General features: G+C 55.1%; 1 protein-coding gene and 1 long non-coding RNA gene across 47 annotated transcripts in view; one reads left to right on the top strand and one right to left on the bottom strand.

Annotated features, from left to right (window-relative positions):
- Nucleotides 1-10,416: 10,416 nt before the first annotated feature.
- On the bottom strand, nucleotides 10,417-11,999 carry LOC144582679 (uncharacterized). Its single transcript, XR_013535912.1, has 2 exons — nucleotides 11,865-11,999; nucleotides 10,417-10,513 (listed from the first exon to the last, which is right to left on the bottom strand). It is a non-coding gene; the product is annotated as an uncharacterized LOC144582679 (long non-coding RNA).
- An 886-nt stretch (nucleotides 12,000-12,885) lies between these two features.
- Nucleotides 12,886-26,769, top strand: part of SRCIN1 (SRC kinase signaling inhibitor 1) — a 71,693-nt gene continuing 57,809 nt past the window's right edge. For 25 of the 46 annotated variants that reach the window (XR_013535903.1, XR_013535898.1, XR_013535897.1 and 22 more), the window contains exons 1-2: nucleotides 14,090-14,326; nucleotides 22,619-22,681. Coding sequence is in view for 32 of the 46 variants with exons in the window: in XM_078374288.1 (XP_078230414.1) it covers nucleotides 14,203-14,326; nucleotides 22,619-22,681 (187 nt within the window). In the remaining 14 variants the exon portion in view is untranslated. Of the gene's footprint in view, nucleotides 13,119-14,089; nucleotides 14,327-22,618; nucleotides 22,682-26,769 lie in introns of those variants that run through there. The other 21 variants (XR_013535906.1, XR_013535900.1, XR_013535904.1 and 18 more) reach the window with 3 other exon arrangements.

The following is a 26,769-nucleotide window of genomic DNA, read 5'->3' as shown; positions in this document are numbered from 1 at the left end:
GTCCGCTTGAGCTAGTAAGTCTCTAACATCCCTCTTTCTCTCTCTCTCTCTCTCTCTCTCTCTCTCTCTCTCTCTCTCTCTCTCTCTCTCTCTCTCTCTTTTTTGAGATAGGGTCTTGCTCTGTTGCTCAGGCTGAAGTGCAGTGGTGCGATCATGGCTCACTGCAGCCTTGACCTCCTGAGCTCAAGCAATCCTCCCACCTCAGCCTCTCGAGTAGCTGGAACCACCATGCCTGGCTAATTCTTCCATTTACTTTTGTAGAGATGGGATTTTGCTGTGTTGTCCATGCTGTTCTCAAACTCCTGGGCTCAAGTGATCTGCCTGCCTCAGCCTCCCAGATGCTGGGATCACAGGCGTGAACCACCTCGCCTGGCTGTCACTAATATTCTATGAGAAATTTACTTCTTACATTGGCTTTCTCTTCCCAATCAGGAGAGTGAACTGATTCTCTGCTAGTGACCTGGAGAAGGATGTGGTCAGGGTGTCTGCTGTCCAGAAGACACTCACTCAACCCCTGCACCTCCCTGGGCGACTCCTCCCTGCCCATAGTTAAATGGTCTTCCTGAATCACGTGACCTAAAAGCCTCTGTGGGCACCTGCAGGGCCCACCCGAAGCTCCTTAGCTGGGCATCCACCATTCACAACTCCTGCAACAATAGCCCGCCCCTGCCCAGGCTCTCCTGCTGCCACTGTTCTGGGCAGCCCCAGCCCTCTACCCCGAGCCACACTGGCTCCGGCTTTCCCAAGGTTCTCCCTTGGCTGGGAACACCCTCCACCTCTTTTCCACTCTGCAAAATCCTGCTTTGCTTTCAGATTTCAAGACCCAACTCAGATTTCAGCCACCTCTCCCATAAAGCTTTTCCAGATCCCTTTCCCCAAGACTGATTGCTCCTTCCTCAGTGCCCCACCCCCAGGCAAGCAGGCCGAACTGTCTTAGGGCAGCGGAATGGTGTCCGCAGGTCCCAGCTGTTCTGCTCCCGCTGCTCTGGGAAGAGGACCGACACGGCTGGCCTCCCGTCCCGCCCTATCCTGACTGCTGGATGCCTGGCCCTCCAGAGTCCCCTGTGCATGTCTCCAGCCCCCATCTGGGCTCTGAGCCCCAGAGGTAGCAGGTGTATTCCTCATCCGGCAGGAAGCCTCTGGCTCCACCCCTCTAGGCTGTGCACAAAGCTATAGTACAGATGGGGTGGTTGAAAATATCCGTGACATATTCCAAACTGGCCTACTTTCCTATCACAAGAGTCTGAGACGGAGATGGGCGAGGACAAGTGAGATGGAAGTTTGGGACCTGTTCCCACCTCCTTCCTCCCTCAGTTCAGTTGTTAGGAGAGGGATTTGCAGGCTGTCCCAGCAGTCCCTGCCCTGTTCTGGGGCTGTGTGGCTGTGTTGGTGGGGAGGGTAGCGTGGGGGGATGAGGGGGCAGAAGGCCTAGGGAAGTTGATACAGCCACCAAGAAAGGCGGCCTGGGTCCTACCTGGGAAGCTTCTGACCCAAGAGGCAGGGCAGTGGGGGTCATCTCATGGACTTAAGAACTTGAGGGTCTGGGCTCAAGTCCTGGCTCACCTGTGAGGCCCCAAAGTTTCTTAACTTCTCTGGGCTTCAGTTTTCTCATCAGCAAAATGGGTTATTCATAATCCTGGCTTGCCTCCTTGAAGCCTTGATGATGGGGTTGCTTTGAAGACTCTAAAGCTCTGGACCCTGCCTTAATAATCTGCTTCTCAGCCTCTCCCTGTCAGCGAGGCTCTGCCCTCACATGGCAGCTTAAGTGGTCACCTGCTCGGGTCCTCTGCCTCCCAGCAGGCCTGGCTGGGCCTCCACCTGTAATCCTGCTTGAATGACCTCTGAATAGGGAGTCATCCAGAGTCCTCCCCCTGGTGCCAGGCCTTCATCATCCCTCCTGAAATGAGCTTCACATTCAGAGCTCATTTCAGTCTCTCTTGTGGACACAAAACCCCTAGAGTGTCCCCGGCTTGTCTCCTCCTTCACACACGCAATGATCATTATTTTAGTTTCTCCCGTTTCAAATGAAACATGCTCTCTTTCCCTCTGTTTCTCAAGGTGGGCAGAATTCTTGAGGCATTTTTCTATTTTTTTTTTTTTTGAGACAGTCTTACTCTGTTGCCCAGGCTGGAATGCAGTGATCTCAGCTCACTGCAACCTCTGCCTCTCGAGTTCAGGCAATTCTCCTGCCTCAGGCTCCTGTGTAGCTGGGACAACAGGTGCACGCCACGATGCCCAGCTAACTTTTGTATTTTTAGTAGAGACAGTGTTTCACCATGTTAGCCAGGATGGTCTTGATCTCTGGACCTCGAGATCCGCCCGCCTCAGCTTCCCAAAGCATTGGGATTACAGGTGTGAGCCATTGTGCCTGGACTCTTGAGGCATTTTTCTAACTCTGATGAAGCTGGGCTGCTTCTTCGTCTTTTTTTTTTTTTTTTTTTTTTTTTGAGACAAGCTCTCACTCTATTGCCCGGGCCGGAGTGCAGTGGTGTGATCGTGGCTCACTGCAGCGTCTACCCCTGGGCTCAGTTGATCCTGTCTCGGCCTCTTGAGTAGCTGGGACTAGGAGCATACATCACCATACCTGGCTAATTTTTTTAATTTTTGCTTTTTAGAGGCAAGTTTTCAGCATGTTGCCCAGGCTGGTCTTAAACTCCTGGGCTCAAGCAGTCCTCCAGCTTTGGCTTCCCAGAGTGCTAGGATTACAGGTGAAGCTGAGCTGCTTCCTGCTTTCAGGCCCAAATTTGGATTCTATGCAGGCCCCTCTCTGCCTCTGTTTCTTCAGTTGGCCAAATCGAGAAAGATTGGTTGCTATGGATCCACTAATCAGGGCAAAACTAGAAATAATGATTCATTTGAGACACTTATGGGCTGGGTGCGGTGGCTCACACCTGTGATCCCAGCACTTTGGGAGGCCGAGGCAGGCAGATCACCTGAGATCAGGAGTTCCAGACCAGCCTGGCCAACATGGGAAAACCTTGTCTCTACTAAAAATACGAAAATTTGCTAGGCATGGTGGAGGGAGTTTGTAATCCCAGTTAGGAGGCTATGGCAGGAGAATCGCTTGAACCTGGGAGGTGGAGGTTGCAGTGAGTCAAGATCATGCCATTGCACTCCAATGTAAGTGACACGGCAAGATTCTGTCTCCAAAAATAAAATTAAAAATAAGCAAAATGTATTTTTACTTTTTTTGTTTTTGGATACAGGATCTCACTCTGTCACCTAGGCTGGAGTATAGTGACATAGTCTCGGCTCACTGCAACCTCTGCCTCCCAGGCTCAAGTGATCCTCCCACCTCAGCCTCCTGGGTAGCTGCGAGTACAGGCATGTGCTACCAGGCCCAACTAATTTTTCGAATTTTTAAATTCCCTGCTCTCCACAGTTTTGTTGTATTTTTAATAGAGACAGGGTTTTGCCATGTTGCCCAGGCTGGTCTGGAACTCCTGGGCTCAAGCATCTGCCTGCCTCAGCCTTCCAAAGTGCTGGGATTAAAGGCATGAGCCACTGTGCCCTGCCAGTATTCTTTTATAGTTCTTTTTTTTTTTTTTTTTTCAGATGAAGGCTCGCTCTTGTCCCCCAGGCTGGAGTGTAATGGCACAATGATTCTCCTGCCTCAGCCTCCTGAGTAATTGGGATTACAGGCACCTGCCACCATGCCTGGCTAATTTATGTTTTTGTTTTGAGATGGAGTCTTGCACTATTACCCAGGCTGGAGTGCAGTGGCGTTATCTGGGCTCACTGCAACCTCCGCCTCCCAGGTTCAAGTGATTCTCTTGCCTCAGCCTCCTGAGTAGCTGGGATTACAGGCACCCACCACCACACCTAGCTAATTTTTGTATTTTTAATAGAGACAGGGTTTCACCATGTTGACCAAGATGGTCTTGATCTCTTGACCTCATGGTCCTCCTGCCTCAGTCTCCCAAAGTGCTGGGATTACAGGTGTGAGCCACCCTGCCCAGCCTATAGTTCTTAACATGGCAAGATGTCGCTAATTTTTGGCCCCAGTCATATACAGCAGTTATTGCTGAGAGGGTCGGATCTCCCAGACCAGGTGTAGTCAGGAGTTGAGCAGGGAGTGGGATGGCGCCCTCGCTGAGGGGAGCTCAGAGGGGCCAGCACAGAAGATGGGTGGACACAGAGGAGCAGCCACAGGAGAGGCCAGGGGAGCGGGGTGCGAATTAGGACAGCCATGCCCAGAATCCATGCAGCAAGGTGCTGGACACCCCAGAGGCCAGGAGGCACTGGCAGAGAGGACCACAGCTCTGCCTCAGCTAGGAGGAGACAGACGCCCACAAAGAAAGCTACGTGGGTGTCAGGAAAGCCCAGGGAGTGCGGAGTTCAGCCAGAATATGTCTGTATGTTTGCTCATGTGTGTCAGGAAGGAAGGGGGTGGAATTTGGAAAGGCTTTATTGAGGAAATGGAATGTGAGCTGGGCTTTGAGGCCAGTCAGGTGTCAACAGGTGCAGAGGAAGGAAAGGACAGCCCCATGGTGGGGAACAGTAGGGCAAAGACATGCAGTGTGAAGTGAAGGCACAATGTGTATATGTGTGTGAGTGTGTGTGTTGTGCTGTGTTGTGTTGTGTTGCAGGAAGTAGCCAGAAATAAGGCTAGAAAGATTAGAGGGTGGGGTCATGGAGGCCCTGGAATGCCAGGCTGAGTTTATCAAGTAGGTCAGCATTCTCACCAAAGGTGAAAGAGTCCTTAGGGCAGTGTTTCTCAAACTCTGATGAAGGACTACCCCTGCCTTTTAAAAAATTTCCAATTGAGCCAGGCGTGGTGGCTCACGCCTGTAATCCCAGCACTTTGGGAGGCCAAGGTGGGTGGATCACGAGGTCAAGAGATCGGGACCATCCTGGTCAGCATGGTGAAACCCCATCTCTGTTAAAAATACAAAAAATTAGCTGGGCATGGTGGTGCGTGCCTGTAATCCCAGCTACTCAGGAGGCTGAGGCGGGAGAATTGCCTGAACCCAGGAGGCGGAGGTTGCTGTGAGCCGAGATCGCGCCATTGCACTCCAGCCTGGGTAACAAGAGCGAAACTCCATTTAAAAAAAAAAAAAAATCCAGTTGGGGCCAGGCGTGGTGGCACTTTGGGAGGCCGAGGCAGGCGGATCATGAAGCCAGGAAATCGAGACCATCCTGGCTAACACAGTGAAACCCTGTCTCCACTAAAAATACAAAAAATTAGCTGGGTGTGGTGGTGGGCACCTGTAGTCCCAGCTACTCCGGAGGCTGAGGCAAGAGAATTGCTTGAACCCAGGAGGCAGATGTTGCAATGAGCCAAGATTGCACCACTGCACTCCAGCCTAGGCCACAGAGCAAGACTATGTCTCAAAAAAAGAAAATTCCAATTGATTGTACACCCATATTTTTGTAAAATACAGTAAAAGTGGTCATGTGCCTAGATGTACAGACAATCACTGTAAAGATTTCTCAATGCTTACTCTCCATTTCTGTATTCTTGTGAACCAGCGGCTGGCACTGGTTCGTGGACCACACTTTGAGTAGCTCTGCTCTAGGAGTCCTTGGATGGGCTGCAGAGGTCAGGGAAGCTCACTCATTTCTTGTAGATGGGCACATGTGTTCATTTATCCACAGAGAATGCAAAACTTTTGTTAGGATCTCAAAGGGTTCAGGTTCCTATAATCCCTTGGTGTGAGAATGAGGAGCCATGAAAGGTCTTTGAGCAGAAGGGGCTATAGGAAGCTTTGGAGCAGGGAGGAGCAGTGAACAGCCTGATTCACCCTGGAACTCCTCCCCACCCTGCTGCACCTGGAACAGGCAACCCAGGGCCTGGCACATGGGGAGAGAACTGTGGGGAGAGCACTATAGGGAATGTGAGATTCCAGAGGGCAGGAGGTTCACTTAGGGGTGATTACAACAATCTGTGGTAGACCTGAAATCCCAGCACTTTGGGAGGCCGACATGGGTGGATCACCTGAGGTCAGGAGTTTGAGACCAGCCTGGCCAACATGGCAAAACCCCATCTCTACTAAAAATACAAAAATCGGGTGGGCATAGTGGCACTTGGCTGTAATCCCAGTTACTCAGGAGGCTGAGGCAGGAGAATCACTTGAACTCAGGAGGTGGAGGTTGCAGTGAGCCAAGATGGCGACACTGCACTTTAAAAAAAAGTCTGTGGTAAAGAAAACCAGGGGGCTTTGAAAGCTATGTTTGGAGCAAAGGAGCAGGGAGGGGTGGACCTGCCACTGGGCAGATGGCACGATGTTAGCTGAAGAAGTGAAGCTGAGCTCCTCAGCACAGATTGCCTGTCTGCCACCTGCCTGCAAGGCAGGAACCTGAAAGGGAGGCCCCCGTGAAGTGGGGGTCAGGCAGAGGAAGAGACTGCACGGAGCAGCGTGGGGCCGGAAAACATCCCAGGGCCCTACGAGCATCTTCTGAGAGTCCTCAGGGAAGTGCCCAGTGTTCCAGCACATCCAGAAACGCTGTGACTCACATGGGCACAAGCTCTTGTTCCAAGGAAGATAGGCTGAACTTTTCAGATGGTTCTGCTCATTGAATTCCCTGGCAAACTCCTACTTCCATTTTTACTTTGTTTTTTGAAGTGTGATTTGTATACTATATTAATAAAACTAACCATTATGGAGTGAACAACTCAATGCATTTAGAGCTTTTATAATACTGTGCAACCATCAACTCTACATAGTTCCAACACCCCAAATGGAAACCTCATACCCATTGACAGCATGCTCCATGTTCTCCCATTTCTCTGGGCAAATCTCTATAGATTTACCTCTTCTGAATATTTCATATAAATGGAATCATACGATGTATGACTTTTAATGACTGGCTTCTTTTACTTAGCATGTTTTGGTGAGGGTTGGGGATATTTTTGCAAAGATAGGGTTTACTGCAATGCCCAGGCTGACTTTGAACTCCTGGCCTCAAGGAATTCTCCTGCCTTGGCCTCCCATAGCACTGGGATTATAGGCCTGAGCTATGGTGGCCAGCCAGCATGATGTTTTTGAGATTCATCCATGTTGAAGCATGTATTAGTGCTTCATTCCTTTTTATGGATGAATATCGTTCCATTGTATGTATGGATATACCACAATTGGTGTATCCATTTGTCCACCAAAGGACCTTTGGGCTGTTGGATCACAGGATCATTCTATGTTTAAGGAACTGCCAAACTGCTTTCCATAGCTGCCGAACCATTTCACATTCCCATCAGCAATGCAGGAGAGTTCTCCCAACTTTTGTCATTAAGTGGGGGATTGATATAACCTTGGAAGGCAAGGAGATGGTTATCAGGTGCTAGCAGGGGTAAATCAGATCAGGATAGTACCGGCTCCATTTTCCGTACCTTCTACCATATCTTCTAAGGCTGGTTGGCAGGCCTGGGAAGGCTGCTAGCTGGAGGCAGGGGAGTCTTCTATTTTTTTCCCCAAGACATGTGAATCAGATGGTGAAATCTACAGCCATAAAGTCAAGCTGTATGTGGCCCTGCAGGAGTTGGGCTTGTGGTCCACCTGGGCCACAATGGCTCAAAATATGTCCTCTTAAGGACAGATACAGATTGTACCTTCCTTCTCCTCCCTGCCCTGGCCTTCTTGTCTTCTTCCCTTGAATCACCTGAGGTCAGGTCAGGAGTTCAAGACCAGCCTGGCTGACATGGTGAAACCCCGTTTCTACTAAAAATGCAAAAAATCAGCTGGGCATGGTGGCATGCACCTGTAAGCCCAGCTACTTGGGAGGCTGAGGCAGGAGAATCGCTTGAACCCGAGTGCAGTGGTTCATGCCTGTAATCACAGCACTTTGGGAGGGTAAGGCGGGTGGATCACCTGAGGGCAGGAGGTTGAGACCAGCCTAGCCAATATGGTGAAACCTCGTCTCTATTAAAAATACAAAACTTAGCCAGACGTGGTGTTGGGCACCTGTAATCCCAGCTACTCAGGAGGCTGTGGCGGGAGAATTGCTTGAGCCTGGGAGGTGGAGGTTGCAGTGAGCCCAGATCACACCACTGCACTCCAGCCTGGGTGACAGAGTGAGACTTCATCTCAAAAAAAGAAAAAAAGGCTGGTAGTGGTGGCTCATGCCTGTAATCCCAGCACTTTGGGAGGCCAAGGTAGGTGGATCACCTGAGGTCAGGAGTTCGAGACCATCCTGGCTAACATGGTGAAACCCCCGTCTCTATTAAAAAAAAAAAAAAAAAAAAAAAAAAAGCCAGGCATGGAGACTCATGCCTGTAATCCCAGCACTTTGGGAGGCCAAAGTGGGTGGATCATCAGGTCAGAAGATCGAAAGTATCCTAGCTAACATTGGTGAAACCCCATCTCTACTAAAAATACAAAATATTAGCTGGGTGTGGTGGCACATGCTAGTAGTCCCAGCTACTTGAGAAGCAGGAGAATCACTTGAACCTGGGAGGCAGAGGCTGCGGTGAGCTGAGATCGCGCCACTGCACTCCAGCCTGACAAAGCAAGACTCTGTCTCAAATTAAAAAAAAAAAAGAATGAATGAATTCTCAGGGCCCTCATCAAATCTGTTGAATCTGAGACCCTGGGGCGGTGGTTGGCAATCCCTAGATTAACACACTCTCCAGGCTATTGGGCTTTTCCTTTGAGAGCCACTGCCCTACGGTGAGGGGAACTCCGGCTTCATGAGGGAGACAAGGCGCCTGACTCAAGGAGCTCCTAGTCTGATGGGACAGGTGGATCCCTTGCCATCTGACAGCGAAGAGAGCCTTGTGCTCAGGAAATTCCCGCTCGGAGGGGAACACCTTGGCTTTTCACTCGGAGCCCCTACAAGGGGTCCCTCCCAGCCAGAAGCATCAGGATAAGGTTCTCTAGAGGAGGCTGGCTCCACTTTCTGTCTACATTCTTCCGAAAGCGGGTTTGATGTGCTAATGAGGGCATCAATTAGGGAGCACATTAGCATTCATTACAATAACAAGCAGGGAAGGGGGAGGGTCTTTAAAAATGTATTGCCACTCACTCCTCTCCTATGGCGTGGGGGGAGGAGCAGGAGGGCAGGGAATGTGGGTGGGGAGGTTTAGGGGGTCTGGAAGCCCAGGCTGTGTTCAGAAAGCCCCAGATACAGGTATGTGGCAGGGGGAAGCATCCTCCTCCCTCTGGGCTCCCCCTACCCCTCTTGTGCCCCAAGTACTGGGTTACTGCCCCCGGTCACTTGTCACAGAATAGGAGAGGGTCACCGGGCCCCCATGGCCTGCAGGCCACCCTAGTGGAGTATGGATGGTTCCTTGGGGGTCTCATGAAATGCCTGGCTAGGGGGTCAGCCCCATGGACTGGGGGCTTTCTCAAGGATACTGGGGGGGGTGGTGCTCCAATGCAGCAGAGTGAGCAGTGTGGGGTGTCCCAGCCATCATTTCCACATTACCTGTTTCCCTGTGCCTTCTCCTAGAGGCCCAGATGCCACCCCCCCCCCCGCCACCCACCCCAAAGCCCATCTCCCTTTGCCTGCCCAGCTGTTGGTTCGGATGCAACCCCTGTTCCTATTGCATCGTGGGAAAAGAGAGGCAAGGCTGAGAATTCACTCCTCTGGGATGCACCCCCATAACCTCTATCTTGCCGGCTCCCAGGAACAGGTGAGGGCTGGGTGGCACATTTGGGGAGGCCAGGTAAGTGGTTAGGATCTGCTGTTCCAAGCCCCACCCAAACATGCCAGCTGCCTCCTCACGACCAAATACACTGCCAGAGACACAGGGGAGGAGGGCCAGAGGGAAGTTACCTGTTGAGGAATGAGAGTGGGGGTGGGGTGGCACCTGAGGCATCTCAGGTGGAGGCAGCTGGCACATTGGTTGTGCCTGGGCACCATGCCAGCTTACAGGAGCAATTCTCATCTCTCAGCTGAATACCTGTGTTGCTTTCACCCTGATCAGTGGAGATGGTGTCCCCAGCCTTCTTGCTTCATCAAGAACCCCTTCTTTTGAGATCTGATGGGAGGAGGGAAAGGCACTCATGTTTCCTGGGGTCAGTGAGGAGTGGTGGTGCCAGGTCATCTGTCCTCTGGCTCCACATTCAGCCTTGGGGCCTTGGCTTCTATTCAGGGAGCTGTATCCCATCTTACCCTTCTGGGGGACCCAGAAAGTCAACTGGGTGGGGTGGGTGTGGACAAAACATCTTTGGGGAGGAGAGGGGAGAAGGGTCTCAAGTGAGCTGACAGCTATGAAGATGATCAGAAATGCTAAGGATTCATCATTAAATTGAGCTTTACACATTAAAAATATTACATAAATCTGATTTTAAGTTTCTTACTATGGAGGTGGCCTTCACGATGAGCGAGCTCACCTTAGGGCAGGCAAGAATGGATTCTTTGTTCTGGTGACACCTTTGGAACTGTTCCCCATCCTGGGGGCTGCTTCACAGAACCTTTCCACCCAACCCCGAGCCAGTGGGGTTGGCAGACAAACCTCCACTCGATGGCACAAGCATCTTTTCTTTTCTTTTTCTTTATTTTGGGGACGGAGTCTCGCTCTGCCATCAAGCTGGAGTGAAGTGGCATGCTCTCCTCTCACTGCAATCTCCACCTCCTAGGTTCAAGCAAGTGGTTCTCCTGACTCAGCCTCCTGAGTAGCTGGGACCACAGGTGTACCACCATGCCCAGCTAATTTTTATATTTTTAGTAGAGATGGGGTTTCACCATGTTGGCCAAGATGATCTCTTGACCTTGTGATCTGCCAGTCTTGGCAGCATCTTTCCAAGTGTCAGCTAGAGGTAATGCCTCAAGTCACTCTCCCCACGACAGGACCCGATCCCTGTCCCTGTCCGGATTATTGGCATGGCTGAACATCTGAACTCTCAGCCACATTCTTTATCCCAGGCCAACTGTATGGTTATGAGATTTTGTGTGCCAGGAGTTGTGCCTGCTGTGGCGGCCCACAGGGTTATGAGAGGATGGTGATAGAAGAAAGGCAGGGAGCTTTGGCATAAGGCAGGTGTGGGTTTGAATTTCAACTTTGTTGCCCTTACAGTGGGCAATTGGCTATACCTCTCTGATACGGGGTTGACAATGCTCACTTCTGTCAGGCTGTTGAAAGGGTTAGAGATTATGGGTAGAGCACCTGCTGATTTTCTTCCCCTTAGGCTCAAAGTGAAGGAGGGAAGAAATCTTGTCCCTTGGGGGGAATCCGAGTTTCGGGGAGGTGAAGGGCAGTAGTCCAGCACAGTCGGTCTGTGGGGAGTCTGAATGGAGGAGCAGCTTATGCCAGAGTGCTGGGCTCCCAGCTGCTTGGGAGGTGGTGTCCGTGTGCTGAGGGGAAGCTACTCCTGCCTCCCCTGAGCCTCCCCTACATAGAGCCTGATGCCTCCCATGCCCATCCTGGGCAGGCAGCCAGGCAGGGTGCTGGATGGATGCCCACTGTGCATTCAGAAGCCAAAAGATGGGCACCATCCAGTTGGCAGAGGGAAAGGCAGTTGGCCCAGGAGGGAAGAAGTCAGGGTGCCGGCCGCTGGGGTCGTGTGCCCAGACCGTGTGTCCAGGACACAGCTCTTGGCTGTCCTCCTGATCTGTCCCGCTGGGGCTGGAAAGGGCCTCTCCTCCTCTGGTCCTGGCCCTGCCACCTGAGTTACTGCAATTGGTTGTTGATCTCTAAGGGGCATCTGGGATCTTGTTCCTAGCTAGGCATGTGGCTGGCTCAGGGGCAGGCCTGGGGGTGGACAGGAAATTGGGAGAGCCCAGATTAAGGTTGCAACTGGGTAGACCAGGAAGTGGGGAAACGGGTTTGTCATTTAGGCCACTTGGGGTAGGGTCTCCTCTCCTGGGCTCTCTGCCTGCCTGCCACTGCCTAGTGAATAGATATGTACGGTGTCCCCTCTCTTGCTCATCTAAACTGCTTTTGGAAACGCCAGAAGTAAATAAAAGGGGCAGGGGACTCAGCCCACCTTCTCCTCTCCAAGAAAGCTTGAGAAAGAAGGGACTGGCCAGAGAATCGGAGCGAGGGAGGGAGGAGGCCGCTGGAGCACGAGGTGTCGGCGCGGGCCCGGGTCCGGGTCTGGGTCAGCGCTGGAGAAGTCTGCAGAGCCAACAGGTAGGCCAACGAAGGCGGGGCGCGGAGGGGCGGGGGACGCCGGGGTGGAACAGAGCTGGTGCTCTGCGGGCTGCGGTAGAGGCGGCAGTGGCGCCGCCAAGCGATGCTTGACCAGGGACAGTCGCTGGGGCGTCCTTCCATGGGGTCTCACAGGCCAGAGGAGCACGGAAGTCCTCTCTGCCAGCACTTTCGCCTGCAGTTCCCGCGCACGCCTGCAGGAGGGGCCGCAACCCGGAGCGGGGGCCAGGAGGCGGCCCAGCAGAGGGCGACGGGGAGCCCAGTCCCTCTGACCTAGCCGCGTTTAGCCGCCGGGGGGTGAGGGGTCTCGCGGCAGAAGAAGCAGAAGCAGAAGAGGGTCCAGGCGCTCCCGGCCTGGGGCGGCTGTTGGTTTCCGAGGTCACCTTGACTGAAGAGAGCCCCCAGTCTCGCCGCTCCGCCTCCCCACCCCGCCTCGAGAGCCTTTCCATCTCTAGGCAGGCCGGGGCTGGGAGACTCAGGAGTCCTCCATTCTCCAGGTGTCCCCGCTCCCCCGGTTGCCACCTTCGCGCTGGTTCCCGGTCAATGCATTTGTCTCTATAGTGGCGCGAAGACTGCTAGGGGTGGAAGAAGCAGGTTGCGCGGGGAGGAGAGAGTGAGCGCACTCGGCGCCCAGCCCCGGCCGCGCGCTGCGGGATCCCGCGGTGCAGCCCGAGGGCGCGAGAAGGCGCAGTACCCTCTCCCCTCGCCTTCCCTCGCCGCCCCAGGCGGCCCTTTGTACGTTCCGGCCACACGCGCGCGCCCGCGTCGCGCGCGCGCCCGCCCGCAGTGACACACCCGCGCCGGCCCGAGCGCGCGCGCGCGCACACACACACACACACACACACACTCGCTCTCGCACACTCGGTGACACGCCCGCGCGCGCGCGCACCCACACGCCCGGCCGCCGGCGCCCTCCCAGCTGGTCCACCCAGGCGGGGCCCGCGCCCCCCGCCCGCCCGCCTGGCACCGCGCCCCAGGGCTGGGGCCGAGCGAGGAGCCCGCGAGGCAGCGAGAGGGCGAGCGCCAGGCAGGCCGGCCCGGGGCCCCCGCCCCCCGCGCCCCCGCCCGATGGGGAACGCTCCGTCCCAAGGCATGTCCCTGTCTCTCTCCTCCCTAATGTGCCTCCATGCTTAAGTGGAAGGTATTTCTGTTTTCTTTGTGTGTTTTCCCCCTCGGCCGGGGGCGGGGGCGGCGGCCGGGCCGGGGAGGCGGTGGCCGGCGGGGCGAGGGATGCTGGGCGCAGGTGTGTGGGGGGCAGGGGACCGCTGTGCGCCGGGCTTGGAAGAAGGACCAGGGCGAGAGGAGTGCTGGGACCAGAGAAGGGGGCAGGGTGGCGAGGCAGGAGACTGGGTGGGGAGGGCCTCGCGGCGCCACGGGGTGGGGGCCAGAGGGGTTCTGTAAAGGGGCTTATGTGGAGGGGGCAGGGGAGGGGAGAAGAAGGAGGATGGATGGAGAGGAGGGTGGAGAGAGGCGGGCGTCCATCCGAGGTGAAGAAAGAGGAGGATGCAGGGGGAGGGGAAGAGGATGGAGAAGTGAGGGGTGCTTCAAAGGCCTCCCTCCCCCAACTCCAAGAATGGGATGCTTGCGCTGGGATGGTGGCGGTGGCCCTTTGCGCCAGCCCCCAGGGAAGGAAGGGGATGTGTGCGTTCTGGGGTTGGCCGCGTTGCCAGGATACAAGCCTGTGATTCCACACACCGCCCCCCCCCCCCCCCGCACCTCGAGGCCCTAGCCCTAGAGACCTCTCAGCCTCAGCAGCAGTTGCAGAAACTGGGGACCAGCTCCCCGCTCTACCGGCGGGTAGGGAGGGCCCACGAGAGGGAGGGGTTTAGGGAGGGACTATTTGATTTTAACCCCTCCCCTGCAGAGGCCAGAGGGCAGGGGAGGGCGCCCCCAGCTGGGGAGGGCATCTAGGGTGAGTGAGAAGATAGGAAGGCAGGCGGCTGAGGAGTATAGGGTGGGGCTGGGAAGGGGACGCACCATGGCCCCCCCTCCCCTCCCACGCACCCCCCTGCTACGTCAGAAGCTCCCGGGCCAGCTCTGAGTCCTGTCGGTGGGGGCAGCAGGATGCTGGTGGAAGCAGAGGGGACCGGCCGGGTGCCTCCGCAGCTCGGCTGGCAGGGCCCGGCGGGGCGTGTGTGGCTGCTGGTGCGCGCCCCCCAGCCCCACGCCTCCCCATGCAGCCCTGGCAGTGCCTCCGGCGCTTTGCCCTGGCCTGGTGGGAGAGGACGGCGGAGGGCAGAGCCCGCTCTCCCAGGGAGGAGGCTGGACCGAGGGACTCTGGGGGCCGAGGGGAGCCAGGTGAGCAGTCCCCGGGAAGTGTGCAAGGAGGGGGATCCTGGACTGTCTTCCCAGCCCCCTCCTCAAATGTTGTGGGACCAGGAGGTCCTGCAGCACCCCAACTTTAAGGGAAGTGGGCTCCCTGAGCTGGGAGGGTTTCTGGCAGCAGCCTTTCAAGAGGAGATGGAGGAGCTGCTGTCTCTTTCAGGGAAGGGGGAAACAGGTGAGGGTTGGGAGTGAGGGAAGCTGACCAGACTTCCAGGTTTGTGGGCCCGAATGTTCCTTTGGGTGGGGTTTGAGCACTTTTGAGGGGTCATCAGGATACCTTCTTCCCAACTCTTGGTATCTTGGTCTGGATGACCTTGAACCAACTGCTTTGCTGTCTAATTCCGTGCCTCAGTTTCTTTTATTCCCTTCCTGTTCCCTCTTGTTGGTCTTTAAAAATTGCTGATGAATTTGCTGGAGATTGTGAGGCTCCATCACCACTGGTGGCAGCTGTGATGGTGGTGGTTTCTGGTGTGGTTGTATGTGGGGAGCAGCTGTGGTGCATGTGAGGGGTTCTGCTGGTTCTGGTTGGTGATGGGCTACTCCATACAGGTGTCAGGGACACAGGAAGGAACATTCTGACAGGGAGGAATGCTCCAGGCAAGCTGAGAGTTGCTGAGGCAGAGACTTAGCTGGTGGCCTGGGTAGAGCAAGGGATGGGGTGAGGGCAGGGGAGGGGTTCCAAGAATAAGATCCACCACCACCACCACCACCACCCTCCTCCCCCCGCCCCCACCATCCCCACCCAGACTGCCTGGCACCCAGGCACCATTGGTAACAAGTGCAAAGGCTTTGCCCTGGCTTCCTGCCACCATGCCTTGGGGACAAGAGGGTCTTTGTCCAGTACCCCCCTACAACAATTCCTGCTCCTTCCGCCTTTTCCATGATGGCTGGTTCTCTGTGATGACCCTCAGAGCTGGGATGGAGGCGCAAATCCCCCTTCTGGCTCCCACTGTCTGTGTCCTGGAGCTCTGTCTGGAAGAGGCAACTGTGGTCCTCCGGGAGTGCTGAGTGGAGGGGGACGCTCCTCTAGGGGAAGAGTGGCTAGAATGAGCCCCTCCGACAGCTACCCTCACCTCAGGCTTTCACCCTGCCCTTCTCCTTGCCTTCTTGCCAAACGCAGAGGGTCTGGGGTCTTCATGGCCTGACCCCTGCTGGGTTTCAGGTGTCTTAAAAGATGTGCAGGGTACTGGGTTAAGCGATGGGATGCAGGGCCTCTCTGATTCTCGCTCTCTCCCTCTCTCTCTCTCTCTCTTTCCCGCTCCTCCCCCAACTCTCTCTTTCTTTCTCGCCAGGGACCCACCCTGGAAAAAGGGTTTAATTAGAACCATTGATTCCATCTTTGGCTGTGGGCATTGATCTCGACAGTGTGGTCAGAGCTAGAGGATGGGGTGGCATGGCTGCCATCTGCCAATGCCAACCTTGGCATTCTCTGCCAAAACCCCAGCCCTGGAAGTGCTTAGGAGGGAGGGGGCTGGGCTCTTTGAAGTACCCAGTTTGTTGAGCCCCACCCCCACTCCAGGTTAGGTTTTGGGGAAAGAAGGGAGACAGTGTTGAGGATTTGAACTGAGGGAGCTGAGTTTGGGGGCCCAGGAAGAACAGTTCATGGTGTCTGTCATCCTGGGTAGTGGGCATGGGGCACAGGAAGAGGTGGTTGTGGTAGGGGCACCTCCTGCAGAGGGGCCTGTGAGTGCTGGGCAGGCAGGGACTTCAGGGGAAGGAGCCAGGGCTTGCCACAAAAGCTGCTCTTTCGAGGAATCCCAAGCACTTATCTCCTCCAAGCCCTGGCAAGGAGATCTGTTTTCTTCCTTCATTTATGTCCTTGAGGTCCAGAGAGGGACAGAGACTACCTTAGAGGCCCAGCAGACTTAGGTCTAGCTTCAAGCCTGGTTTCCTGGCCGAGGGGCCCCTGCTGGGCACAGGGTGCTGAGGGTGAGGCTCCTGGTAGCCTAGGCTCTGGACTCTAGGAGTGGGGGTGGGGTGGGGGGTCAGGTTGTGCCCCCCCCCCAGTCCTGGCTGCCTGCTGTGGGTGGGCTGGTGCAGGTGCAGGCTTCAATGAAGCACTCAGACGCTCTTTGAAGAATCCCTCATTGGCTTCCTAGGGCCCATTCGAGCAAAGATAATAAAAATCTGGCCGTCAGCGGGTTTGAGGGCTGTACTGGCTTCCCCTTCTTTCATTTCAAGCTCTGAAAAGCGGAGATGAAGGCTTTGGATTTGGCTGGGAAGCAGTGCCTGCCCCGAGGGAGGAAGGGAGGGAGGCAGTGAAGGAGGGAGGACTGAGTTCCTGGCATGGGGGGGATGTTTCTAGGGAAGTGGGCAGAGGGGCAGGGGCATGGCCCCCAACACCTGCCAGGCAGCCTAGAACCTCAGGGTCAGAGTTCCTGTAACCTAATACCTGTTCTCCAGCATCCTCCTCAGTTCTGGGGGCTCCAGAGCACTCCCCTGGATGCCCTCAGTCTTCCCCCTCCCCCATCTCTCCTGCTCTCCGGTGTGCCATTTCATCTCCCCATTCCTCCCATCCCGCTCCCTGCCCCTCAATTTCTCCTGCACTGCCCTTCCTGCTGTCTCTCTCTCTAACCCTGTCTCCTTGTCTCTTCTGCCTCCCCTTTCTCCCTCTGACTGCCCCTCCCATCGCCTGCCTCTCCTTCCTTTCCCCAGCTCTGGCCCTGCTTTCAAGGACTGAAGGTTGAGAAGCCAGGTTGGGGGCAGGAAAGTGGCCTCAGAAGGGATGGGCCTGGGTTAACTATTATGGTCTGTCAGGTCCCATAATTGTCAAAGTCCAGGCAGGAAGGGCTGCTGAGCACTTAGGAGTGTGTGTGTGTGTGTGTGTGTGTGTGTTGAGGGCGCCATCCCCGTCCCCACACCACTGCAGGCACCTTGCCCTGACTTTGGGCTGTTTCTCCCCTGCCTCAAACACTCTAGTTTCCCTGCTCTCCTCCCCTGCCCCTGGGATTTCTCCTTGCCTACCTCCATCCTCCCACCCCTCCGCCCGTTGTCGTTGTCGGCCCCGCAGGTGCTATGCTGCCATTGCACTGCCCCTCACACCCAACAGACCATCTCCAGGCTCAGAGGCAGGGAGAGAGGCATCCAAGAGGCCTCTAAGCTCCATCTCCCACCCTTGTTTCTGATGGGCCTGCCTGGAACCCCATCCACACTGTGGGGCCCCTGTGCCATGTTGTAAACCCCCCAGCAGAAAGACAAGACCCTGGTAGAAAAAGCAGTGCGCTAAGTCAGGAGAGCTCATTCTTATCCTTCCTCAGTGCCCAAATGTCTTCGTGACCTTGAGCAAGTCCCTTCCCAGCTGGGCCTCTTTTCTCACCTGTGAAATGAGGGGGCGTGGGCTGGCTGATCTCCAAGGTCTCTTGTGACATTCCAGCAGTGTTGTGTCTCTCTTCTGGGTGATTTGCATATGCTTTGCATATATTAATGGTGCCTGCTTGAAGGGGGAGGGTGCCGCCCACACCAGGCCCAGAGTCCCACCCACCATTCCAACTCCCCTTGCCCATTGGCCCATGCTTTTGCTGCTCTGATTTCCCAGAGGGGTGAAAGCTGGGCCTGAGCATTCCCTGGGGAGGTAAGTCCGACCGCTGTGTTCCATCCATGCTGGGGCAGGGTGGGCCATAGAGGAGGTGACCCCTGCCCTCAGCACTCCTGCTCCAAAAGGTCAAAACAGAGAAGCCATGTGGTGGGTGAATTCACCAAAGTTGCCTGTGGCTAGGATGGGGTGTGCAAATCCCCACGGAGGCCGGATCCTGCCACAGGCAGAGGGGCTTGTGGCTGCATGCCCTTCCAGGGCTGTTCGTCCTCTGCCGGGAGTCAGAGCTTCCCCTCTGGCTTCACCTCCCAGGCTCAGACAGGGCAAGTCCTGTCCTTGTCCCCCTGCCTGCTTTTGCCCATTCCCCTGGGCTCTGAGTATGTGTGTGCTGAAACCTGGGCCTCTGAGATGGTCACTGAGAAGGACTAGGTCATTCATTGCCTCTCTGGGCCCTCTGTGGCTCACAGAGAAGGTGGGGCCCAGGCCCCCTGCAGGGGTCATGGACATTATGAGGGAGGAGAACCTGCCACCTCAGTCCTGCCCCTACCTCCAGCAGCCCCTCCTGATCTTGTGGGGACCTTCCCCAGAGCCTCCTCCCATGCCACCCTCAGCTCTTCATTGGTTCGTTTTATCTACATATCTCCCCTCACCTGGGTCCACTGGGTCATGAGAAGAGTCTCTGAAGACAGGAACAGAAATGCCCTCCCCCACCAAGGAGGGCTGGGCCAGAGAAATGCAGCAAGAGAGATCAAGGTTAGACTTAGTCTTAAGGAAGGACTGTCCCAGGGGGCAGATTTGTTTCTGATCCTGGAATTGTTGTGAGATTAAATGAAACAACAGATTTTGAAAACATCCCTCATAGTGCCGGACACATAATAAACAGTCAATAAATGTGATGGGATGGGGGACAGATGTCTCTGAACCCAGAGAAGACTCTTCTCTAAGCCTGAGGCTTAGTCAGGATTTTGCAGAGGATGAGGACTTGGAGGGGCAATTCCTAGAAGAGCTGTTTCCCCATACTCAGGCTGCTGCCCCTCACCCTACTCTTCCTGGCCCCACGCATGCACTGGGCTTGGAGCCCAGCCACCCTGGGACACCCTGCCCTCATCCTCTCTGCTGGGGGTGGGCAAACAGAAGGGTGTGGAGGCTGGAAACCTGCTTTTCTCCCCCTGCCTCCATCTCTGCATAGGACAGCTTGAGAGGAAGCAGGCCCACGCTGTAGTAGGAGGAATCAAGGTTAGATAGGAAGATAAACCTCCCGGCATGTGGCCACTTCAGGATGGGAGGCTCTGGTGGTATTTTTGCGTCTTTCACCTCAGTGACAGTGGTCTGTGAGCACTGTAGGCTAGTCTTGGACCTAGGGGCAGGGGACTGGTCAGCATGACCTTTCAGATGACCTCTAGGCATCCTGAGGCATTTGGCTGGTGTGGTGGACAGAGTGCAGGGGGCCCTGCTGGGGAGGAGTCCAGTGCTTTGGGAGAGGGAGAAGAGGAGGAGACAGAGAAGCTGCTCCTCTGCTCCTCAGAGCAGAGAGGTAAATTGTAAAGAAGCATTGGGCTGGAGTCAGCTGGCCTGTCTCCCCTACTGCTGTGTGACCTTGGCAATTTAGTTGCCCCCTCTGGTCTTCAGTGTCCTTGGTATAAGAAAAGAGGGTGGGACTAGAAGACCTTCAAGCTCCCTTCCAGCACTCCCAGGCTCTCTCTACCTCCTCTCCTTTGAGATAATATTGCTTTGCCACATGGAGGGTGGGAAGATTGTTTCCCAGCTTCAGCTAAGCAAAAGAAAAAAATGGAGATTTGGCCCAAGAGAATATTAGAATACATACACACACACTCTCACTCATTCCTTACAGATAGCCTCCCTCCTGTTGTGAAGACACACCTTGCCTACAGCTGCCCTCCCAGTCCAGGGGATGGAGAAGGGAGTGGCTAGAGGATTCAGCTGTCCTCTGAATTCTAAACGCACTGTTTTCCTCCCACCCCAGCAGAACTGGCTTTGCCACACTCCATTCCATCCAGGGACTAAAATCCAGTCCGGGTTTTCTTCCACCAGGCCCTTCCAGCTGGTGGCTCAGCTTCCCCACAACCTTATCCTGGCTCCTGGTAGCCTCGGCCACCCACTTCGGTTGCCTGCATGTCTTGGTGTGAAGTAAACCAAGACTGGAAGGGAGTTGGGTTTTCTCTTGCCTGTCTTCCTCACCTCTGCAAACGAACTCATTCCAGAGCACTGGCTTCTTTTCCATTCCAGCTGGCAAAACATGCTGAAAACCACAGACCCAGGGAGTCACAGAGGGTCCCCCAGACTCAGTTTATAGAGAGATCCCAGACCCAGAGACGCCGCAGAAGAGCCTAGCTGTTTCTGTGCAGAGCTGGGGAGATTGGGAGATGGGGACGTGTTCTGCAGTCTCCCCTCACCCCTAGGGTGCATAATGGCAGGTGCAGCAGGCACCACTCCAGGCACCAGCCTTTGCTTCTTATGGGAAGAATGAACGACCTCGGCTCGGCTCGTTGGGAAGGCCCTCCATGTCTTCTTGAAGCCTTTGGGTTGGGCCTTGCTGCCTTCTCTCCTGGGTCATCCTCTGCCTATTCCACCCCACCCAGTGACCAGGCTGGCCTGATGAGTCCCCCATTCTTGTCTGCAGACCCCTTTACCCATGGAAAGTTAGTGCTCTGTGGAAAAGCAAGGGCTGTGGGGACTGCCACAGTCTCACTTTGTCCACCCGGGAACTTCCGCACTGTCCTCTACCTGAGCATTATGGGGACTTCCGGTTGGTTAAAAAAAAAACAAAAACAAAAAGGAGAAGGGGCTTGTGTGGGGCTTCCTGGAGCTTACTCTATCCTGGAAGTGGGAGGGACAGGAAGGGGCTCTTAGAGAGGCAGAAGTCAACTAAAGATGAAGCTCAGGTAATCCTGGACCTGCCTCTCTCCTCAACCCGATGGCTCACCCTTCTGCTGGTCCATTGGCAGCCTGGGGTTAGAACAGTCTGCCTCCCACTCTTAGGATGAGGCAGAGTCCAAAGAGAAATCTTCTCTTCTACCTTAGTGCCCATAGGAGATAATTTCTGCTGGAGCAGCCACTAGAAAGAGGTTAGACTTTAGGAAGAACTTCCCAGAGGCCACCAAAAAGGAGATGGCCAAAGACTGGGGAGGTTGGATAGGAGACAGTTTAGCTCAGGGTCTAGAGTCGGACAGCTCTGGGATGCAGTCGCAGCCCTGACAGTCACTCACTGTGTGGTTTTGGGCAAGTTGCTTCACCTCTCTGAAGCGGTTTCCATCTCTGTAGATTGAGGGCATTAACTGGCTTCCTCTCAGAGCGGGTAGCAGGATTAAATGAGATAATTTAGGCAGAGCTCCTGGCACACAGTAGACATTCAATGAATAGTCATTTTTGTCTTCCTCCTCTTCCTCTGTCTGACTGAATGATTGAATGGGAGCCCACCCTCCACTGAGGAAGGGGCATGCATAAGAAATCTCTTTAGATTTTTCTAGAACCCAGATTCTCACTGCAGCCTGTCTGGGGCTGGGCCCCTGGAGCTGCCACTTAGGGCTGGTGGTAAGAAGGAAGCTGGAGCTCCTGAGCCTTCACTCCTGTGCCTCTCACTGCCTCATCCAGGAAGCCCTCTAGGGCTAGACATGTTAGTGAGCATTCTTAGTATTTTCTCCCAGTCCATGTCCCAACAGCTGTTTCTCCCTGTGATGTCCGCGTTTTGGGTAATCGGTGGGAAAATTGGAACTATGAGATTGGCAGGGGGCTGTGAGAATGCCTGTAGCCAGACGTGACGTGGGAATGGATGGGTCTGAGCCAGCCAAGGGAGGGCTGTGCCCGAGTGGGTGCCAGGCCACCGAGTCTCCAGGCAGGAAAGGTCTTACTGCTGCGTGCCCCAGGGTAAAAGGCTAATAGGTATGGCAGCATGAGGGAGATGGGGTAGGTTTAGAAAGGACTTTCCTGCAGGGCCGGGCATGGTGGACAGCTGCAGGGGACCCTGCCTTGGTAGGTTGAGGGTTGGGGGCATGGGGGCAGGAGCTAGGTGAAGGACTTCAGACCGGTCTGGGCGGGGCGTCCTCCTGCACAGCTCCTAGCACATTGTGCACCTAGGAGTGCCTGTTGGGTGGGAAATGCCTGTCTGGTCAACGCAGGCAGGGGAAGTGGGGCTTTCTCAGGGTTAGTGGGGAGTGGAGCAGATGGGAGTCTCTTAGCCTGGGGAGAGGGTTGTCACCAGGGCAGTGATGACAGGCCTCTCTGACCCTGAACCCATCAACCTTCCAGAATGACGTGACCTTGCAAGAGGGAGGCAGACCGGTTATCATTTGGGGTCTAGGTTGGGCCCCCTAGTAAATCGTCTGCCCCTGTTTCTGGGAGGAGAACCAGGCATGGCTTGTCAGCTGTCTGTCCTGGGAACCCAATTCTGGGGACCCTATGTTTTTTGTGTTGTCCTGTTTGTCCCCCTGTCTGTCTCCCACCAGTGTCTCTGCCCACTCAGTCCCTGCTCTTCCTATGACACCCAGTCTTTATCCTGTCTGTCCTGGGGGGCCCACCCCAAAGGGAGAGCTCTTAAGGCTCTGCCTTGCTCTATCCCTGCTCCCCAAACCATGGCCCATGGCCCTGCCCCGGCCCCGGCCCACTTTGGGAGCCCCTGCCCCAGCCCCCTCCTCTCTCCAGCTCCTCTGCTTCAGCTGGCCCTTTCTGGGTATTCATTCATTCACGACTTTCCTCCTTTCCTGTCCCTCACCCAGGGCTCCAGCGTGCAGCGGGAGGGAAGCCTCCAGGACTCTGTTCCCTCTGTTTAAAGTCTCCAGGTTAGTAAGCCAGGAGGGAGGCCCCCACCATTCCCCCTCCCGCCAGCTCTCCATAGTCAGATGCCCCTCCCCAGCCTGGAGGGCCAGAAACGGGGAGGGGGCTATCCCTGGTGGGCCCAGTCTTTGCCAGGGGAGGGGGCAGCAGATAGCTGACTCTGGGGAGGGCACTCTGGCTGGTAGAGAACATGTCCGTGTGTGCATGTGTGTGCATGAGTGAATGTGCGAGCGCGAGCACAAATGCATGTACATGTGTGTGGGCTGCAACACCACCATGTAAGCAAGGGCCGGGGGGAACCCTCTGCTGACGGAGCCTGTGGCCTGGGGAGAGGGGTTAGGAGCAAAGGGCACCTCTTATTGAGGAAAACTGAGGTTCCAGCAATGCCCAGAGGGTGGAGGAAGGGAGAAGACAGGACCGTTTTATTTAGCTTACAGGCACTTGCAAACTTGTGATCTCGTTTCATTTATTCAATTGTTTGCTTGTTCATCCATTCATCCATTTATTCAATAAAGACTTATTGAAGGCCGGGTGTGGTGACTCACACCTATAATCCCAGCACTTTGGGAGGCCAAGGCAGGTGCATCATGAGGTCAGGAGTTCGAGACCAGCCTGGCCAACATGGTGAAACCCTGTCTCTCATAAAAATACAAAAATTAGCCATGTGTGGTGGTGGGCGCCAGTAATCCCAGCTACAGGGATTTGGGAGGCTGAGGCAGCAGAATTGCTTGAACCTGGGAGGGAGAGGTTGCAGTGAGCCAAGATTGCACCACTGCACTCCAGCCTGGGCAACAGAGTGAGACTCTGTCTCAGAAATAAAAAAAAAAAAAAGAAAGACTTACTGAACACTTTCTCTGTGCCAGGCACTGAGCTAAGCTTAGAGTCCAGCAGCAACCAAGACAGATAGGTTCCTGCATGCTTTGCTTACGTGGTGAGTTGGAAGATTTCCTGGCTGTGGCGGCCTGTCCTCTGTCTGTCTGTCCCTGCCCCCCTGCTGGCAGCTCCTTTGTAACTTTGTCCCTAAAGAGTGTCCCCTCATAATGTGACCCTGCCAAGCAACTTGGCCTCCAAGTCCGGGGTGACCCTGGATGACTAAGGGCAACACTATTAGGCTGCTTCTGAGGCCGCTGCAGAGGACATCAAGGAGCCTGGCTGGAGGAGGGGGTGTGGGTGGGGGAAGCCACCCCTGCACATCTGGGCCCAGGACCTGCAGCCTGGAGCACTGGACTTTAGAGTCAGCCTGCCCTGGGTTCAAACCCCCACTTCAGCCATGTCCTAGCTGTGTGACCTTGGACAAGCCACTCTCTCTCTCTGAGCCTCAGTGTTGGTGCCTGTAAAGTGGTACAAGAATACCTCCCAGGTAGCATTGTTGAGAAAAGTCAAGAAAAAGTAGTGACAGGCCCACAGCATGGGCTGCCTAATTGCAGGTGCCCTTTGCATCCCCAGCTGCTGCCCGGGGTTGGGTAGGCCATACCCTGATACTATCTGGTGCTGCCCTGCCTTCTCAGGAGAAGGGCTGTTTTCAGGTTCCATGTCCTCCAGCCCTTCTCCAGCTCTCTGAAGTGTTCAGCTCCAATCCAGGTGGGCAGCTGGGGGAAGCAGCTCTCCTTGCCACCATGGCTGCTGCCGCTTTGATGGCTTTTTAATAACTTTGCTCTGAGACAATCTGCAGAGCGCTCATTTGTCTGCCTCTTAATTAAAATTACCGTTTTCCTAAAAGAGCAATGACACTGCTCCCCCGCTCCCCCATCCTCGGCTGCTAGGAGAAGCTGGAAACGAGGAGGGACTGGAGATTGCAGCTCTTTCCCTCCTTCTGGCTCCCGTGAGTTACCCCCCAACCACTTCCCCACACAGACAGCAGAGGGGCCAAGCTCAGGCTGCAGTGGGGGCTCAGGGGCAGTGAACCAGGCAGAGGGGCCCAGGGCAAGGGCCTCTGAGACCTGAATGTTCTTCTCTTTCACCTGCCCTCTTCTGGAACATCCCCAGTGATGGGGAGCTCAGTGCCTTACAAGACTTACTTTCTACATCTGTAAAAAGGTGAAGCAGCCCCTGTCCTGGCTTTATCAGCCAGAGCAGAATAAGACATGGATGGGTTCTGGAAGAGTGTGATAAAGGTTACTGAAATGCCTGGTGAGGGTAGAGGGGTGGGAGGCGGGCGGCTACGTGCTAGTGGACCCTGGGTCAGCCCCTCACTGTTGACTCTGGTTTTGGTTAGAAGAGACCTGTGCTCCCTCTGTGGGCTTTCAGAGGATGGGCTCATTTAGTCATGGCTGAGTTTTGAGGAAAAAAATTATCGCCGCTAATGGTGAAAACACTGCTGGCCGGTATTTATTGGGTGCTTTCTGGGAGCCACCTGCTGGGTCATGCGCTGTACAGGCATTAGCTCATTCCATTCTCACAGCTGCCCTGTGAGCCCAATGCTGCTGTCTCTGTTTTGCGGGGGAAGGGCCAGACAGACCTGAGGGTTTAAGTAGCATGTCTGGGCTCAGGGAGATAGTCCCAGTGCTTAGCAGGGCAGCCTCAGCCCCACACCCTCCGCCCTCCCCTCTCCTCCCTCTGCCTTCGCCTGAAGCTTTGCATGGGTCTCGCCTCATTCCCGCCTGCACCTTTGCCTCGCTCTCTGCACTCCGGAAGCAGGGCTCTCTGTGGCCCAACATCATGAAGAATTGATGCTGGGATTCATCACCTTCCTCCCCGACCCCGTTCCTCCTGAGGAGTCTGTGCTGCAGCCAGGTGGGGCCCCTACCAGCCCACCTTGGGTCTGGCCTTCTCCCCCATGGGCCTTTGCCTCTGCGGCTTGGATTGCCTTTATCACCTCCCACTTCTGCTCCTCCTTGAAGTACCCTTCCCCTGACCACCACCTCTGGGCTTGCCCCTGGGATCTCCCGGAGCACCATCAAACCTCTGGTGGCTCCTAATGTGACCTTTCTTGAACAGTCACCAGTTCTGGACATAACTAAGCCCACTAGCCTACTTTTGCTTGTAGGGGCAGCAAACTCAGCACCTACATCTAAAAAATGGGGTGCCTGGAGAGGCAGCAAATGAGGGGTGCTAGGAAATGTGGGGACTGTGGTGAGGAGAGGGGCGCTTTCCCGCCTCTGCAGCCCGTACTGCCTTACCTCACTTTCTGTGCTCCTTAGAGGTATTACAATTCAAAGAAATAACACCAAACACCACCAGCCCCTCCCCCCAAAAAAAAGCCTGTGCCTCAGTCAGTGTGGCCACAGTGTGATCCTTGCTAAATCATCTCATTCATCTTGGCATCCCCATATTGCCTAACACATAGTAGCTGTGTATGAATTGTTTGTTGAATGACTACCTAACCACATGTGTGCCACACACTGTGCTAGATACTTTACACATTTATTTCCATCTTCACAAGGGAGGCACTATTTTCGCCATTTTGCCATTGGGGAAACTGAGGCCTGGAGAAGTGAAATGACTTGTTTAAGGTCACACATATGGGAAGTGGCCAAGGTGAGATATGAGTCTTGGCTCACTGTGTCCTTCTGCCTGTTCTCTTTGGTCATGGGGGTGCCTACATGGGACACGTGGCCCCTGCTTTCAGTACCTCGGGTAACAGGAAGCACTTGTGTGGCTGGTGACCACCTGGCTGCTATGCATTGCTTACCTTGAGGAGGCACGGTGGGGAAGTGAGGGCTGCAGAGCCAGGAAGGGTGCGGATGCTCCTCACCCCAGCATGCCCCTCCTCCCTCAGCTTCCAGTCCCATCCCAGCAGCCTGGGGATGGTGGTGTGGTGACAGGTGCCGAGCTGCAGAGATGACAGCACTGCTGATTCCCCCATAATTACCGTCTGATGAGACACCAGAATTAGCCACTGTGCAAGCATGGGATGCAGACGTGGGGTACTCGCAGGGAAGCAGCTGAGGGTGGGGGAGCCTCTCCTTCAAGCCTGGGGCCTGCTGGCTGCAGGATAGGGTCAGCACTGGGAGGAGGAAGTAGGTTAGCAAGGAGGAAGTACTGTGTGGTTAATATGCCTGAGATATTATCATGTGGGCTTGGGGTTTTCCAGTTCTCAGGGTGGCTGACTGCCAGATGGGGGCATCCAGGGCCTCAGGCCACTAGCCAGAGA

This window comes from Callithrix jacchus, chromosome 5 (assembly GCF_049354715.1).
Source record: "Callithrix jacchus isolate 240 chromosome 5, calJac240_pri, whole genome shotgun sequence".
Classification (NCBI taxonomy): domain Eukaryota; kingdom Metazoa; phylum Chordata; class Mammalia; order Primates; family Cebidae; genus Callithrix; species Callithrix jacchus.
This window is presented reverse-complemented; position numbering and strand designations above follow the sequence as displayed.